The 19,608-nt window shown below is 42.4% G+C and overlaps 1 protein-coding gene across 8 annotated transcripts in view; it reads left to right on the top strand.

Annotated features, from left to right (window-relative positions):
* PCBP3 (poly(rC) binding protein 3) overlaps nt 1-19,562 on the top strand; it is a 136,542-nt gene extending 116,980 nt beyond the window's left edge. For all 8 annotated transcript variants that reach the window (XM_073633721.1, XM_073633720.1, XM_073633718.1 and 5 more), the window contains one exon: nt 19,314-19,562. In XM_073633721.1, the coding sequence (XP_073489822.1) occupies nt 19,314-19,350 (37 nt within the window). In that variant the 3' untranslated portion in view covers nt 19,351-19,562. The remainder of the gene's footprint in view (nt 1-19,313) is intronic.
* The last annotated feature ends 46 nt before the right edge of the window (nt 19,563-19,608 follow it).

Genomic DNA, 19,608 nt, shown 5'->3' with positions numbered 1-19,608 from the left:
ATGACAATAACTTGCATATAAGCCTTTAAAATTAGCACTTTTTATTTCTCCCATAGACTTTTAAAGGGTGTTCCGCGGCATTCGAATTTGCCGCGAACACCCCAAATTGTTCGCTGTTCGGCGAACTTGCGAACAGCCAATGTTCGAGTCGAACATGAGTTCGACTCGAACTCGAAGCTCATCCCTACCCCCTATGTATCTATACTGTCATCATTTTTAAGAGAGGAGGCTTTAAGAGAGGAGGCGGGCAGTAATATTTATTACATTTTCATACCTGAGGAAACAAAAACTCTCTGTTAGGTTTATGGAGCTTTTAGTATATACTTATACTAGAGTATCTACTATTAAAGTATAACTGTCAGTTTTGGTTGGATTGGAGAGGGATTAGACCGCTTGTCAGTTTTTATTGCTGTCTGTGCCACCGTTAAAGAGATTTACCCTCTCTATTTGTCCTGTTTACCATTATCGTTGAAAGTGAAAGTAAACGAAAATTTGGGTTTTCCCCAGAAAAGTAATAGAGGGGAAATCTTCCAATGGGGACAAAAGTTGTGGTGACCTTGGGGACTACAAGGAATTCCCCCAATTTGGCTTTACACCCACGTCCTGTTTGGCTATGGGGCAGAAAGTGAAGGGAAATCTCTGCAATGGGACACAGATGGCAAAACAAAATCTGACATGGGTTATAAACCTCCCTTACTCTATCCAAAATGAAAAAAGTTTTGTCTATAGTTCTACTTTAAAGGGTAACTCCACTTTCATGGGAAAATAAATTAGCAAAAAAAAAAAATAATAATAATAACATGGGGTATACAATTGTGACACAAGTCATATTGTATTTGAATATTATTAAAAATTACCTTTCATTTTCAATCTGCAGCTCTGTAATTTTCTGTAAAATTCAATGCAATATGGCTACCTAGAGATGTTCTGTACATGGATGGTGTACAGAACGCCTCCCATTTATGTCATTTCCTGCTTGTGTGTTTAGATTACTGATTTTCCCAGAAGTCTGCACTAAGGTACAAACCAAATTTTGTGCATTCCCTACAACAAATAATTTATTTTTGTGAGAAACTCCCAAAAGACATATCACGTGTAAAAGGATGCAGACCCTGCAATTTTCCTCATTAGAACCCTGCATGTGCAGCATCTGATTGATAATCACAAATCCATTCCCATACAGATTCACTCATCACATTGACACTGACAAAAAAACAGCCATTTCTCCAGAATACCAAAAGGTAGGACTCTGCAACAAAGTTTGTTAAAATCCTTACAATGTACATAGATCACCCAGAAGGGAATTTTTTTAACAAAAGTGGAGTTACTGTTTAAATCTCACTTATACACATGTGGAGATTGAGGATGCAGTTAACTCGCCAACATTCATTTAAGGGCTTTCTTCACGCACTTTTATTGAAAAAATAAACATTTCTTTCACTTGAATTTCCCATGCAGGAGTTTTAGCGCCACACAGTATCCATCTCAAAACTACAGCCGTCATCCTAAAAAGCAGCCCAAACTAGGGCTACACTCCCTCTCAGCCTATTGAAATGTAGCCTCTCAGACCAGAACACGACAGTGTCCACACTGCTACTGGAGCAACTGTATCTCTAGGCATTAGCCTGGTCAATGCAGACAGACATCCCCCTTCCCCTTTGTGTCCGTGCACCTGTTGCTCCTGGCAGGACAAATGTCTCCTCAGGAGAGTGGAGCCCTAAACTCTAATCATCTCACATAACCATAAGGCCTGTTCCAGGATCCATACCAGGATTTGCTACTCCTGGAGAAAACTCAAAGGCCAGTTTTCTCCTAATGATACAAACATTCTGAAGCCCCTTAAATGGTTTGCAACTAAAAAAAAAGCTCCTGTACCCTTAAGGCATAATATATAGCATAGTGTTTCTGCAGTGTCATTTGTCCCTTTCTATGCTGTACAATACCTGGTTGATCCTGCCTGTTCCTGTATTCCCCTGTTTTAACTGACCGTGTTTATCATGCCTGCTGACGCCTCCGTCAACCTACTCTCTCCTCAGCATCTCTGCATCTCCTCTCTCCCCCTCCCTCTCTCCCTGTCAGTTCTGTAGCCTGTGTGAGCTGATCTCCTCCCCGCCCCTCTCCTCTTTTCTCCTGCCTATGTAATTTTATTCCCTGCAGCTTAAAGTGCTTGTTAAGTAAAGAAACATGTATTAATTACTTTGATCCTCTCTGTTTTAGGTCCCTGTTCAGTACAGTGTGTGTGTGCATTCTTAAAATTATAATACTAAATACCTGCTTTGCAGAGCTCTGCTGTGCAGTCATGTGACCTCTCTCTGCCAGCTTGCATTCATCATCAGAGGGGAATATCAGCCCTTCCCACTAAAGCCCCATACACACTATCAGATTTTCTGCTGAGTTTTTCCTTCAGATTTACCAAAACCATATAATATGAGGTCAAACCTTAGGAGTTTCAATGTGTATGCAATCAGGCAGGCCCTTGCACTACATGGTTTTGGTAAATCTGAAGGAAAAACTCAGCAGAAAATCTGATAGTGTGTATGGGGCTTTAGGATGAGTTCTGGCGTGTTCGCATGCTGCATGTGCCGAGCCCGCCAGGAACTCGGCACTGCACAGCGCTAATCACAAGCAGTGAGACATTTCCCGATGTGCGGCTGCAGAGATCGGGAAATGTCTCACTGCCTATGATTAGCGCAGCGCATTGCAGACTTCCTGTCGGGCTCGGCACGTGCAGCATGCGAACACGCCGGAGCTCATCCTTACCTCCCACTATACTCATTTACTTGGGAAGGGAAGCAGAGGGAGGTCACATGACAACACAGCAGAGCTCTGCAAAGAAGGTATATAGCATTATAATTTTAGGAAAGAACACACACTGTATCGAACAGGGACCTAAAACAGAGAGGATCAAAGTAATTATTACATGTTTCTTTACTTTACAAGCATTTTAAGCTGCATGGGTGAGGGAACACTTGGGTGACATCAGACTCCTTTGACACATAAGCTATGGAGGAATTTTTTTATCTATTATTATTATTTTTCTATGTTAGAATAAGAACTAAAATTAATATTTTCAGATATTTACTATAATCTAAACAAAGATGCAGAGTTGTTTTAGCACATTTAAAATGCCGTTCTATGAATCAGTTTAGTCCGTGGATGGTTGAAAGTGGATGAGATACCGCAGGACAAAGCAACAGCCTTTTGGCAGGCATGCCCTCATATTTAACCTGTCTAATTAAATCCAAATATTTTAAAAGTAAGATTAATAAACTCTTCAGCAGTTCTCTCTGCGTTATATCATTTTCCAAACAATCTCTGCTTGGCTACGGCTAACCACATAGTTTCTGTATCCAGACATATCATTGTCAGCTTGGCATAAATTCAAATGTTAATGTAACTGAACCAAATGTTAGAATTATGTGACTGTCACTGTTTTTACTATCACCAGAAGGCAAAACAGAGAGACTGATAGGAAAAGGTCAGAAATTGTGATGAAACGTTTTAATTTAAATTTTTTTTTTTTACACATAGGAAATATACAAACAGTACACATTCCAGTCAAAATTGTATCATGTGCATATATATATATATATATATATATATATATATATACAAAATCACCGTTTCCATACATTACAACAATCAGTAAATACCCTCCCTCCTCCATCTCCCAAACCACGAAATATTAGCATATGCATCCTCTTTTAAACATAGCTACTTCCCCCTATTTATCCCAGTAGTAGAATTTAAGTATTCTGTCCAGAATTAGGTCAACTGGGGTGAGGCCAGGTGTGTTCAACCATGGGGACCATATCAAGACAAATTTATCAGGGCGGCCACGGTGCTGGAAAATGTATTTTTCTAATCTCAAGGTAACTCCCATTTGGGCTACCCATTCCTTCAGAGTAGGAGGCTCAATTGCTTTCCAACCTCTGAGGATTCATTTAAGGGCTTGGAAAAGAGCCCTTGTAATTGCCTGCTTAGGGTTGTCCTGAATTGGGAGGTCATCTAGGATACCTATAATGCATAGTTTGGGGTCTAGTGGGACACTGACCTGAAATACCTGATTAATGGTTGCAATAACTCCATCCAATAGAGATGTAGTTTTTGGTAACGCCATAGTAAGTGGATTAGGTCCCCATGGTGTCTAGAGCACCTAGTACAATCAGAATCTTCTCGTATGCCCATCCTATACAGTCTGGCCAGTGTAAAATGTACCCGCAATACTATAAAAAGCTGGGACAAACGTCGTGCTGTATTGAGAGAGCACAATTGTATGGTACGTAGCACTTCTTCCCATTGGTCCTCCTCAAACGCGCCCACAGCGCTCTCCCAGCTGGTGATTACTCTGGTTGGGAAGTTATTTTTAAATATAGACATTAGCATAGAATAAGATCTGGAGATAAAACCCTTAAAGTGGGATACTTCTGTCGTAGTGAAAGACAGGAGGCGGAGATTGTATCCATAAGGCTCCGCCTGCTTGCGACTTTACTGCATGGTGTAGCTGCAGATAAGGAAAATACATGGATTGGGGCAACCCAAATATAGTCTGTAATTCTGGAAAGGAGCACAGTTTACCTCTAGATATGTACCAAGTGTGTGACACCATAGGATTTCCATCTTGCTGCACATATAAAGGATTGCAGTTCCTCATAGTATTTATTGTCTCATATAGGGCTATAGCCAGTGAAGCCATTGACATCCTGTAGCTGTCTAACTTTGTTCCAGATATTTTGCATTAGAACATACGTAGGAAAAAGTTTGTTAGTTTTAGCGAAAGCCAACGCTTCCAGTCCCGTGGCTACTTTATACGTTCCTGTGATGTATGTAAGAAGACCCTTATTTCAATTTTTTAAAATATTATTTAACTTAAAGTGACAAATGCAGAACAGCTTTCCTTGTACTTTCCACTTGCGCCCCTCATGTTTTTGGCTACTCTATATGCAGCTGTACAAACTTCAGAACCAAGCAATATTGAATCAGGTGTATTATGTTTTCTGTCTAGTACACACTATCAGAAAATTGGATGAAAAATACCACTTTCGAAGCAATCATAAGATAATCTGATCGTTGGTACACAGCTTTCGAGAGCCGATCCTGACAATTCACGCAAAATTATCCGAAAGGACAAACGTGCTTTTGGTTTAAACAGTACAGTATTCGTCTGAAAAAAAATTGGAAGAGCAAGATCAGGCGTGCTCAGAAACCAACTACATTACAATACAATACAACACATTACATCATTCCCGACATTGTATTCTGTCGTATGAGAATTTTCGTAAGTTTAGTAACTTCTTCATTTTTGATATGAGACTAGCATGCAAAACAACCAAACGATCATTCATCTGATATTCTCATCATGTCTACCAGGCTTTAGGGCTGAGAACCCAAGTCTGTGGTTTTTGGTGCGAAAAATAATCACCTAATTTATTTTCTGTCGGTCGCTAAGCTTAAAAAGCGTCAGGCTAAAGAGCCCCAATATTTAAAGTATATCTAAAGCCAACATTTTTTTTCTTAATTTTGTATAGACTAGGAAATACTTAAACCTTTTCAAAGGCAGCAGAAGTTCTGGTCCCCAGACTAACTCAACTCTTTGCAGAGTTCCTGGAAACCGGAAGGTTGCCAGACAGTATGTACCAGGCACACATTGTATTGCTACCCAAACCAGGGAAGGACACCCTTTGTTGTTCATCCTATAGGCCCATATCTTTACTGAATTACGACCTTAAGATACTTACCAAGGTGCTAGCCAATAGGATTATGCAGGTACTGCCATCCCTTGTCAATATAGACCAGATCGGCTTTATGCCTGGCAAGTTTACGGACATATATCTTAGATGAGTCTTCACCCATCTCCAGCTCCCAACCGAGGAGGGCGACTCTCGGGTCTTGATAGCCCTTGACATAGAGAAGGCCTTTGATACAATCAGATGGTCATATATGATAATCCTAATTTACCTCTGCAGTGGGCAAGTACCAATAAATACCTAGGGATCAATATCTCTCCCAACACTCAGTAAACTTAATTTGTCCCCGGTGCTGAAGGGGTGTAAATCTAAGTTAAAGGCCTGGTCAAAACTCCCACAAACCCTTATAGGAAAAATGTATTTAATTAAAATGAAACTGCTTCCAGTTCTATTGTATATTTTAAGTCACTCCCCGGTCTGGATACCTAAAACCCTTTTCCAACAATTAGATTCCCTAGTGGCTTCCTTCCTATGGCAATCACATCGAGACAGATTTACCAAGAAAATTCTACGCAGGTCCAGGACACAGGTGGGACTTGCCTGCCCTGACTTCCACACGTACTACTTGGCTGCGATGCTCACTCATGCCCACAGTTGGCTGGTCTCAAACAATACCAGTGCGTCAGTAGTCTTAGAGGCGGCACATTTGGCATCTTATAAGGTCCTTCGTAACACACTTTATAGGAGGATGGGGAGTTCTCTGATACTTTTAACACAGGCTATCAGGGTCATCAGGGGTTGGCACATGGTGGTAATCAAACCTAACCTGGTGAAAGCCATATGGTCCCCTAATACACCGCTCTTGTGTAATCCCAGGCTGAGGGAATTTCATTCTCTACCAGACCCTGGATTATGGGCCGGCAGGGGCATCAAATACTTGAAGGATATCTGCGATGGTTCTGGGTTGTTCACTTTTGACAGCCTGAAAAACAAATTCCAACTTCCGAGCTCTTTCTTCTTCAGGTTCCTGCAGCTCCATCATGCCTATGATTCACAATTTAAATCAGTTCAGCTCCATCTGGAGATGATCTTGAAACTACTAAATGATGCTGAACTCTCAAAGCCACTATCTCAAATATACTGAGTACTGCTGCTATCCATTCAGGTTGGATTGGATGGGTTGCATGATCTGTGGCGAGCAGAGGTGCAGGAATTGGACAATGAAGACTGGGAAGACATGGGGGATTACCCACTTCAGCCACTAGTTGCAACTAGGGACAAGCTAATCCAATTCAAAATCCTGTACAGAATATACTATACGCCCCAACGCCTTCACTGCATTTTCCCAACCTCATCAGCTTCTTGCTGGAGATGCCCTGGCACCCCTGCAGGCTTCCTACATATATTCTGGGATTGCCTACCAGTTCAAGAGTATTGGAGGGAGGTAACTCAATTTATTCATGAGTTAACTACCATACCTATCCCTCTGACAATCAGCGTCTGCCTCCTCAGCCTTGTGGATTACCTGGCGTTAGCTAAAGCAACCCATACTCTAATAAGTATCCTATTATTTTATGCAAGGAAAGCCATAATACTAAAATGGAAGTAAGCCAATCCCTCCTACCCTGTCATCATGGAAAATATTAATCAATACAATGATACCTCTCTACAAAGCAACATATTTTTCCCGAGGATGCCCCAAAAAATATGAAAAAGTTTGGCACTTGTGGACAGACTCAGAGTCTACGACGAATGATCAGCCCATAGGGGGTCACCCTGGCTAAATACACTCCATAATTACCTGGCCCTGTTGATTGCTGAGGTCCATGCCCCAGACAAGTGAGTAGTGGGGTTAGTCCAGTGATCACACTTAATCCTAACCATTCCCACAACGTCCAGCTCAGACGGATGGGAGGGAAGAGTAGTTCCACAGGAAAAGATATCTCCTACCATCATCCTACCATGGATTCCTGTGCAATTCGCATCTGAACCGCTGCAGAGATGTGTGAAACGGTTCCATAGAGAGCCAGCCACAATCTCCTGCTATGCAAATTCGCAATAGTGTGAACCCAGCCTTAGCCATTTTTAGAGTTTGTCATTGGATCCTGGATGCACAGAATTATATTTTCTAAGTACAAACACAGCTAAATTGAACACACTTAGGCATCTTGCTCACAAAGCCATCTAGGAGTAGTGACTCCCTCCTGTGATTGTAGTGCATCTGGGAGCAACAGGCATCCAGCCTGGCGACAGGCAGCCTGTTGATGTCTAGGGCAGGCTGTGGCTGGACAGGGCTGAAAGCTGTACTGAGTGGTACCTGCGTTTAGGGCCCTGTGTGTTCAGGGATGAAGAATGCAGATGGGTGAATGAGGTTGTAAAGTTGGGAGAGATTGGAACCAGGCTTGCAACATCTTTAGTCTTTAATCTTTATTTTCCAGCAAAGCTTATCTTCCATTGGGATGGGTGGTACCAATAGAAAATTGCACTGCTACACCTAAATACAGAGCTGTGAGTGCAGCCTTGGACTAGAGCCTGAGCTTGCATTACTGCTACTTGTCCTTTGATTGAAAAAAGTAGCTTTGTTTACCCCATTATTCTGCTGAAACAGTTCTATAATCTTGAGCCTCACGCTCACAATTTTTTGTCTGTAGAATTGTTGCGCTTGTTACCCAACACAAATATGATAAAATCTCCTTACTTCTCCAAAACGGCACCAGAGACATGAGAAGAGAATCAGGTGACATGAAAATCAGGTGTCATGAGAAAAAAACCAAAGTGACTTTAACTTGTTTACTATATTTTTTTAGACTACTGATTACCATTTGCAGTCTTTTAAAATCCATCATACCATACTTTGCAAGTTTAACTGCCTGTATCTCTATATCTGCTGATTGTTTTCACCAAAGCTCTCTGGCCGAAAAGAAATTCTGATATGCCATTTAGGTAAACAATAAAATAAAAAGTATCATTTATTTTTTTAATCAAGAAAGGTTAGAAAGAAAGCTAAAACAGTTTTCTTTATTGCTCAAGGCACCGCATCGAGGTACAGCTAAAATAAATTCTCTGACATGTGGGTTAAATTGCCGTCTACAGGAGGTTTAGACAATAGTAAAGAAATAGCCAGCCTCCATATTACCCAGCCCCAAATGTCATTCTTCAGTTTTTCCTACGGTCCTAGGAGGCTGGTTGCCTCTTCTTTAGCTTTGTTTTGGAAAACTCTAACTATTATGACAGGGAATTTTCGCTCCAATTAAGTTACTTAATGCACTGTGGATATTTTTTTCTTGGTAACAATAATCAAGACTTCAAGCACGCTGCTTGAGCTAATCTCTTCAGAACATCTGTTCTATCGGCATATACTCACATTGGGGGGGCTAGCCTGGAATGTGCCTGGAATGTGAACTTTGGGCACTGGGCTCTGCTTCTCGTACATTCCAGACTTTTGTGTACTGTTATGCCGCGTACACATGATCGGACATTCCGACAACAAAATCCTGGATTTATTTCCGACGGATGTTGGCTCAAACTTGTCTTGCATACACACGGTCGCACAAATGTTGTCGCGAATTCCGAACGTCAAGAACGTGGTGACGTACAACACGTATGACGAGCTGAGAAAAATGAAATTCAAAAGCCAGTGTGGCTCTTCTGCTTAATTCCAAGCATGCGTGGAATTTTGTGCGTTGGAATTGTGTACACATGATCGGAATTTCCGACAACGGATTTTGTTGTCGGAACGATTTGAGAACCAGCTCTCAAATTTTTGTTGTCGGAAATTCCGACAACAAATGTCCGATGGGAAAAAATATTTTACTGCGCTATCCCAAAAACAATCATATATGTAGGATTAAACCATATCCCCTTCCCGCCGACCGTACGCATATATGCGTACTCGGCTTTCCGGGGTTATACCGGGATGATGCCCGCAGCTACAGGCATCATCCCGGTACCGTTGTTTACAGCGGGCGATCGGCTACCCGTGTATAACAACCGATGCGGCTAAAAGCCGCTCGGCTGTTATACCGGAGGAGCGGGAGGGGACATCCCCCCCCTCCCGCCGCTGTTACCGGGCCTCCCGTGCGATCGGGAGGCCCGGTGTCCGTTCGGCTGCCTTCGGCGGCTGGGGGCGGACTGGAACGAAGCTGCGAGCGGCTTCGTTCCAGCCTTCTTGTTGTAAACGCGGAAGCGACGTCATGACGTCACTTCCCGTTTACTCGGCTGCCAATGGCGCCGAATTTAAAAAAGTACACAGTATTCAGAATCGCCATTTTCGGCGATCTGAATACTTTGAAGTGTAAAGGAGGGATGGGGGGTCTTTTAGACCCCCCATCCCTCCATAAAGAGTACCTGTCACCACATATTACTGTCACAAGGGATGTTTACATTGCTTGTGACAGCAATAAAAGTAAAAAAAAAAAAAAAAAAAATTTTAAACACCATTTATAAAGTACAAAAATAAATAAAATAAATAAAAAAAAAAAAAAAATTTTTAACTACTTCAGCCCCTGAAGGTTTTACCCCCTTCCTGACCAGAGCACTTTTTACAATTCGGCACTGCGTCGCTTTAACTGCTAATTGCGCGGTCGTGCAATGCTGTACCCAAACGAAATTTGCGTCCTTTTCTTCCCACAAATAGAGCTTTCTTTTGATGGTATTTGATCACCTCTGCCGTTTTTATTTTTTGCGCTATACACGGAAAAAGACCGAAAATTTTGAAAAAAAATTATATTTTCTACTTTTTGTTCTAAAAAAAATCCAATAAACTCAATTTTAGTCATACATTTAGGCCAAAATGTATTCAGCCACATGTCTTTGGTAAAAAAAATGTCAATAAGTGTATATTTATTGGTTTGCGCAAAAGTTATAGCGCCTACAAACTAGGGTACATTTTCTGGAATTTACACAGCCTTTAATTTATGACTGCCTATGTCGTTTCTTGAGGTGCTAAAATGGCAGGGCAGTACAAAACCCCCACAAATGACCCCATTTTGGAAAGTAGACACCCCAAGGAAATTGCTGAGAGGCATGTTGAGCCCATTGAATATTCATTTTTTTTGTCCCAAGTGATTGAATAATGACAAAAAAACAAAAAACAAAAAAAATTACAAAAAGTTGTCACTAAATGATATATTGCTCACACAGGCCATGGGCATATGTGGAATTGCACCCCAAAATACATTTAGCTACTTCTCCTGAGTACGGGGATACCACATGTGTGGGACTTTTAGGGAGCCTAGCCGCGTACGGGGCCCCGAAAACACCGCCTTCAGGATTTCTAAGGGTGTAAATTTTTGATTTCACTCTTCACTGCCTATCACAGTTTCAGAGGCCATGGAATGCCCAGGTGGCACAAACCCCCCCCAAATGACCCCATTTTGGAAAGTAGACACCCCAAGCTATTTGCTGAGAGGCATTGTGAGTATTTTGCAGCTCTCATTTGTTTTTGAAAATAAAGAAAGACGAGAAAAAACATTTTTTTTTTTTTTCTTTTTTCAATTTTCAAAACTTTGTGACAAAAAGTGAGGTCTGCAAAATACTCACTATACCTCTCATCAAATAGCTTGGGGTGTCTACTTTCCAAAATGGGGTCATTTGGGGGGGGGGTTTTGCCACCTGGGCATTCCATGGCCTCCGAAACTGTGATAGGCAGTGAAGAGTGAAATCAAAAATTTACGGCCTTAGAAAGCCTGAAGGCGGTGCTTGGTTTTTGGGGTCCCGTACGCGGCTAGGCTCCCAAAAAGTCTCACACATGTGGTATCCCCATACTCAGGAGAAGCAACAGAATGCATTTTGGGGTGTAATTTCACATATTCCCATGGCATGTTTGAGCAATATATCATTTAGTGACAACTTTGCGCAAAAAAAAATAAAAAAAATTAAAAATTGTCTCTTTCCCGCAACTTGTGTCACAATATAAAATATTCCATGGACTCGACATGCCTCTCAGCAAATAGCTTGGGGTGTCTACTTTCCAAAATTGGGTCATTTGGGGGGGTTTTGAACTGTCCTGGCATTTTATGCACAACATTTAGAAGCTTATGTCACACATCACCCACTCTTCTAGCCACTTGAAGACAAAGCCCTTTCTGACACTTTTTGATTACATAAAAAAATAATTTTTTTTGCAAGAAAATTACTTTGAACCCCCAAACATTATATATTTTTTTAAAGCAAATACCCTACAGATTAAAATGGTGGGTGTTTCATTTTTTTTTTTCACACAGTATTTGCGCATCAATTTTTCAAACACATTTTTTGGGGAAAAAACACACTTTTTTCAATTTTAATGCACTAAAACACACTATATTGCCCAAATGTTTGATGAAATAAAAAAGATGATCTTAGGCTGAGTACATGGATACCAAACATGACATGCTTTAAAATTGCGCACAAACGTGCAGTGGCGACAAACTAAATACATTTTTAAAAGCCTTTAAAAGCCTTTACAGGTTACCACTTTAGATTTACAGAGGAGGTCTACTGCTAAAATTACTGCCCTCGATCTGACGTTCGCGGTGATACCTCACATGCATGGTGCAATTGCTGTTTACATTTGATGCCAGACCGACGCTTGCGTTCGCCTTAGCGCGAGAGCAGGGGGGACAGGGGTGCTTTTTTTTTTTTTTTTTTTTTTTCTTTATTATTATTATTTTTTTTATCTTATTTTAAAACTGTTCCTTTCATTTTTTTTTTTTTTAATCATTTTTATTGTTATCTCAGGGAATGTAAATATCCCCTATCATAGCAATAGGTAGTGACAGGTACTCTTTTTTGAAAAAATTGGGGTCTATTAGACCCTAGATTTCTCCTCTGCCCTCAAAGCATCTGACCACACCAAGATCGGTGTGATACAATGCTTTCCCAATTTCCCAATGGCGCTGTTTACATCCGGCGAAATCTAAGTCATAAAATGCTCGTAGCTTCCGGTTTCTTAGGCCATAGAGATGTTTGGAGCCACTCTGGTCTCTGATCAGCTCTATGGTCAGCTGGCTGAATCACCGGCTGCATTCTCAGGTTCCCTGTTGAGACAGGAGAGCCAGAGAAAAACACGGAAGACGTTGGGGGGGGGGGGCATTCCCTCCCACTGCTTGTAAAAGCAGTCTAGAGGCTAATTAGCCGCTAGGATTGCTTTTACATGAAAGCCGACCGCTGGCTGAAAAGAATGATACCAAGATGATACCTAAACCTGCAGGCATCATTCTGGTATAACCACTCAAAGTCGTGAATGGCGTACCTGAAGACAAAAAAATGGTTAACAATAAAGCACAGTAAACGGTAAAGTATAAAAAATTGCATACCTGAAAAGCAAACATGATAAAACATAATAACAATAAAACATTGCAGAATAGAATACAGTAAAAAAGAGCAGAACAATAGAGAGAGAATAGAGAGAGAGAGAACAATAAAACGACAACTATTATTTTTTATTTTATATTTTTGCTTGTGTTTTTTTTTTTTTTTTTTACACTTTTTTTGTAACTAACTTTTATAACTGTAACCGGTTCCAGGTTCGGGTCTCTCAAAATGCGATGGCATCTTGGGAGACCCTGTGAAAGTGTGCCTAGTCTGTGCAATGCTGTACCCTACGCTAATACTCAACTAATGAATGGTAGCGTTCAAAACATTCACCAATGCAAAGACCAGGATTGTCAGGACAGGAGGGACAATAATAGCGGGTGTCACGCCTATATCCGCGCTTGCTGCAGACACGACATCTTTTTTGGGGGGGTTCGCTGGGTAGGGGTACTCGGGAGGACATAAAGAAAATGCCTCTCATGCAGCCGACTGCATTTGGTTGGGGATGTGAATGGGGGAAGTACGGGCGCTGCAGAAGTGGTGGGTTCCCAATTAGGATTGGCGAATGCAGCAGGAAGGGCATTATGGGCACGACGGGCCTGTGTTTGTCTTCTTGGTGGCAGCGGGACACTACTTGTGCTTGCCACCTCACCAGCTTGAACTGCACTTATGGGACTCGCCACGTCACCAAGTGTTACTGCAGTGCTGGTTTGACTACGACCGGGGTGTACTAGGCCGCTGGCGCTTGCCAGTTCACCAAAACGCTACCAAAAAAACTGTTAGCGATCGCAGGGATCAGGCCTGACTCTGCGAACGCTGCAGTTATTTGTTTAGTGTTTTGTAAGTGACAGGGATCGATCGATACTGCACTTGGGTGGGCTGGGCTGGGCCGGGCAGAGGGGAAAAACGCAGGTGCTAGCGGGTATCTGGGCTGATCCCGCTAACACTGCGTTTTTGGGAACCCTAAACTGCTGGGGACGCCAGTATAGATCTGATCGGATCAGATATTGATCCGTTCAGATACTATACCACTAAGGGAGGTGTACGGTGCGTGCGTGGGTGTTAGCAGTACTGGCGCTAACCTGACGCTGCCTGGGGTTGGTGCTTGCCAGTTCACCAAAACGCTACCAAGAAAACTGTTAGCGATCGCAGGGATCAGGCCTGACTCTGCGAACGCTGCAGTTATTTGTTTAGTGTTTTGTAAGTGACAGTGATCGATCGATACTGCACTTGGGTGGGCTGGGCTGGGCCGGGCGGAGGGGAAAAACGCAGGTGCTAGCAGGTATCTGGGCTGATCCCGCTAACACTGCGTTTTTGGGAACCCTAAACTGCTGGGGACGCTAGTATAGATCTGATCGGATCAGATATTGATCCGTACAGATACTATACCACTAAGGGAGGCGTATGCTGCGTGCGTGGGTGTTAGCGGTACTGGCGCTAATCTGACGCTGCCTGGGGCGACGCATATCACCACCGGGCGATCAGGGGGCTAAACCTTTATTCGGTAATAAACGGCGGGTGCCCTGACACTATAAAAAATAAACGAACTAACCAGCGTCACCCGTAACACTTATACGGTGATCAGTGGTGAAAGGGTTAACTAGGGGGCAATCAAGGGGTTAAAACATTTATTAGATAGTATATGGGGGTCCCTGACGCTATAAAACGCTGACGGCGAACCTAAATATTTACGTCCCTAACTAGCGTCACCAGCGACACTAATACAGCGATCAGAAAAATGATCGCTTAGTGACACTGATGACAGGGGGTGATCAAGGGGTTAAAACTTTATTAGGGGGGGTTAGGGGGGTACCCTAGACCTAAAGGGGGCTACCACTCACTGCCCTAACACTGTAACTGTCACAAACTGACACTATGCAGTAATCAGAAAAAAAAAAAAAAAATACTGCTTGGTGTCAGTTTGTGACGGAGGGGGGGTGGTTGGGGGGGGATCGGGGGGCGATCGGGGGGGGGGATCGGGGGTGTTTAGTGTGCCTGGCATGTTCTACTGTGTTGTGTAGTGTTGTGCACTTACATGTCTTCTCTCCTCGGCGCTGGAACGGAAACTGCCGAGCCGAGGAGAGATGACATCACATCCTCTGCCTGTGTGAAACTACACACAGGCAGGGGAGGATTCCGATTGGCTGGGAGCGATCGCGAGGGGGGGGGCACAATCGGATGGTCTCCCCCTCGCCTCCCAACGCTCCCAGTCACAAGCCGACCGCCGCTGGCACCGGGGGGGGGTCCGATCGGACCCCCCGCCCGCGGGAGGCAGATCACGTACAGGTACGTGATTCTGCCTGCCCGTGCCATTCTGCTGACGTATATCTACGTTAGGCAGTCGGCAAGTGGTTAAAGTGTCCCTGTCCCTGCGAGCTCGCGCAGCGAAGAAAACGCATACAGAAGTCGCGCCCGCATATGTAAACGGTGTTCAAACCACACATGTGAGGTATCGCCGCGATCGTCAGAGCGAGAGCAATAATTCTAGCCCTAGACCTCCTCTGTAGCTCAAACCTGGTAACCGTAAAAAAATTTTAAAACGTCGCCTATGGAAATTCAAAGGTACCGTAGTTCGTCGCCATTCCACGAGTGCGTGCAATTATAAAGGGTGACATATTTGATATCTATTTACTCGGCGTAACATCATTTTTCACATTATACAAAAAAATTGGGGTAACTTTACTGTTTGGATTTTTTAAAATTGATGAAAGTGTCACTTTTCCAAAAATTTGCGTTTAAAACACCGCTGCACAAATACTGTGTGATAAAAAATATTGCAACAATCGCCATTTTATTCTCTAGATTCTCTGCTAAAAAATATATATATAATGTTTGGGGGTTCTAAGTAATTTTCTAGCAAAAAATACAGATTTTAACTTGTAAACACCAAATTTCAAAAATAGGCTTAGTCATGAAAGGGATAAAGTGAAAAGAAGCTGCAACTAAAAATGTGAGACACACACACTACAAATATCTTAAAAATAAAAAAAGCTGTGCTATGTGATAATTTGTGATAAAAAAATTGAAAAATAATACAAAATTGAATCATATCTGAACAAACAAATATAAATATATGAAAAAGTTCATGCAATATGTTATCACATCAACATTTAAATACTATCACCAGTGATAAGTGCAAAAGATATTGGAATACAGTGTATAGCAAGATATACAAGCAACAGAGTCAAGTCCACTCCGATAGGCTATTGAAAGAGAGCCCACTTAGTAGAACAATCTTCTGGATGATGACTTTGCAATCTTCCTGACAGTGATGACATGCAACTGTAACACTATGTGATGTGGTGCAACAGAGAAGTGCCTCCACCCACGAAAATACTGCCGCTTACCAGCTCCTTAGATCTCTTATTTAAGGAGATCATGCGTGCCTGTGGCTCTTAACCCCAGCCTCGGGTCTTTCAAAGCTTAAAGGGCTCCTCAGACTCTCCACGTAACGGTATCTTCTCATGTGGCAGATATATGTTCAAGTTATGCAGGAAGTAAAATGCGATGGAATAAAAAACGAGCCGGCCGGCTCTCGTATGCTGCCCGTAGCTTCCGGGACTAGCACGGTATGTGGTGACGTCAGCACGCTGCTCCCCCATACGCCGTTTCGTCACTGATGACGTCTTTTCTTAAAATGTCCGATGGGGCCTACAAACAAGCTCACATCGAACATTTGTCCGACCGTGTGTACGCAGCATTACAGTTAGCTGCGCAGTGCTTTTCAAGTCCAAAACCATGGCACAGCATCTGTTGTGACCCAGTCTACGAAGACTTCCCTTGCGAGTAAAACCTTTTGGCTTAAGCATATAGGTATTTCCTTGGGCCAAGTTGTGGAAGCTTTACCAGCACCCTTCTTGCCTGATAAGTTGTGGGCTAGCCTTCACACACTGGGCTTTACATTGTGGCACTTTCCATAACTCTGTGTACTGTGTTAGCTGCAGTTCTGCAGGTCCAGGGCCATGGCGCAGCCTGTAAACTCACTTGGTATGGTAACCTGGCATAAACTATTTCACCACATCTTCACCAAACTTTTTTGTCATGTGTTAGCTACAAAGCGCTTCCTGTTTCAGAGCCATGGCATGGTCTTATCTGTGACCACATGTCTAATGCCCTGTACACACGGTCGGATTTTCCGACAGAAAAAGTGCGATCGGATGGTGTTGTCGGAAATTCCGATCGTGTGTGGGCTCCATCGGACTTTTTCCTTCGGAATTTCCGACACACAAAGTTTGAGAGCAGGCTATAAAATTTTCCGACAACAAAATCCGATCGGTTAAATTCCGATCGTGTGTACACAAATCCGATGCACAAAGTGCCACGCATGCTCAGAATAAATTAAGAGACGAAAGATATTGGCTACTGCCCCGTTTATAGTCCCGACGTACGTGTTTTACGTCACCGCGTTCAGAACGATCGGATTTTCCGACAACTTTGTGCGACCCTGTGTATGCAAGACAAGTTTGAGCCAACATCCGTCGGAAAAAATCCATGCATTTTGTTGTCGGAATGTCCGATCAATGTCCGATCATGTGTACAGGGCATAAAGAATTCATGCGATGAGTAAGGCAGGTGGGACTGAAGCACTGGGAGTTGCCCACAGTTGGTACAGTTGCTCACTTTTTACATTTTCCTGCTTTCACTGTTTTGGATCTGTGATGGTTAAAGCTGAGGGAACTAAGCACTGGCATTATCCTCTAGATGGAGAGTTTTGTGTGTGCATTTAACAGTTTTTCTCCCATTTTTCAGCCTAGGGAAAGCACCTTCTTGTTGTGGCTCCTGCTTTTTCCATACCTTGTGGATTATCTCTCTCCAGTCTCATTCAGTAACTTGGTCACCTCTGACCCTCATCTGCACTATCTGCTTGGGTTTGTGAGTAGGTGCGGCCTTGTCTCACTCTGGAAATAGTTGTTCTCCACTACGTAGAACAACATGTCTGTTTAAAGATGCGCAGAGGACAGTCTCACTGCTACAGATGACCTTAGCCCATACTACTCTACTGTTGATATTGTTGATAGGGGCAATTGCTTAGTTTTCCCAGTAGGGACCAATACCAGCAACATAGATTCTGGGACTCCTATTACTTCATACTACTTGGAGTCTTGTACAGCTCCGCAGCTTGAGGCTGAAAACTCACATACTTCCATAGGCCTTTAAGATCCACTTCAGATTTTTTCTTTCTGAATTAATCTGTTTTGAATTATAACATCAGTCTGAATTCCAGTGCTATTGACAACAGAATCCTCCACTTTTAGGTGTGTGTGTGTGTATGTGTGAGAACCCTATTACCAACTCGCATTTAGATTCAGATTCTTCACTGTACTGTTCACTGTATGTACTGCTTGCTCACAGAACTGAGACATTACAATTGTAGGTGGGGTGGTTTAGGAGCTGGCCTAATATTTTTGTTTGCCAGTGTTTAAACCTCTTGTAGGCAGTAGTATAAATCACATGTCCAAGAATTACTATTCTACTGTGGCCCAATAGTAGAGAAAAAGATGTTTCAATAAATGATTTTGGTAGGTCTCTAGAGCAGCTTTTAGGCTCCATTCACACATGATCACGGGCAGAATTGCCGCGATTCTGCCCTGCAATTTCAAAAGACTGCAAAACGCGAGAGACACCCCAATCACGTCGCGATTTTACCCTGGTAAATTGCGCTGCAAATCGCAATGTGCAACACTGTCGCCCAAAGGAAGCTCATGTTCGTTGCGATTGCAGCGTGATTTACCGCGTGACAATTGTGAAAACATCGCGGCACAATTAGAGTGCCATTAGAAATAATGGCATCGCAAACATGCAGCCATTTGAAATCGTGTGGCGGAATCACGCCGATTCCGCTTGCGATCATATGTGGATGCAACCTTATTGTTTCTCAATTGTTATGTTGGAGAATGATTCTGCAAAAACAAGTTTTGCTACTTGCTGAATCTATAATATTTCCAAATATTTAATAATTTCCTTTCATTATATTGTGTAATTAGGTCTGTGTTAAACGTTAATAACTTATTGGCGTCCATTTAAAGTGGAGGTTCTTTTTATCAATGCAGATCCCCCTAATGGATTGCCCAATATGTTTCCATACCCTCTTTGTTCAAATCATTATTGTTGACAGGCCTATTAGTTACAAGTATGGCTTTAAAAGGTGTCAATAGCTTGGCTTTACTTTACATATATAACTATATTCTGTTTATTTATATTATATGGCACATTGTTACTGTTTTATCTTTCGTTTTCTTTTGCTGTATCATCTTTTTTCCTGAATGCATTGGCATTTACATCACAAAACTCTTTTTCCTTTTTTCTCTTCCCTCTACTGTTTCTTTCCAGGCTAACGTCTGAGGTTACTGGGATGGGCACTCTGTAATTTCCTCATATTCTGACCCTTCTGGTTACTGCCAACAAATGTCTTCAAGAATTTTGACTCTGACTGCAGACCAGGACTTGCCAAAGCTGCTCATGGGACATTTTGAGTGAATGCATGTATTTCCAGCAGATAACTCAGTAGATACATAGAAACTCAGCCATCATATTCAACAGTTCACTTCATCATATACAAGCCAATATATAAATAAATATATATATATATATATATATATATATATATATAGATATATATATAGAT

The sequence above is a fragment of the Aquarana catesbeiana genome, linkage group LG06, assembly GCF_042186555.1.
Source record: "Aquarana catesbeiana isolate 2022-GZ linkage group LG06, ASM4218655v1, whole genome shotgun sequence".
NCBI classification, from domain to species: Eukaryota; Metazoa; Chordata; class Amphibia; order Anura; family Ranidae; genus Aquarana; species Aquarana catesbeiana.
The sequence above is the reverse complement of the archived record's forward strand: the minus strand, read 5'-3'. Positions and strand labels throughout refer to the sequence as shown.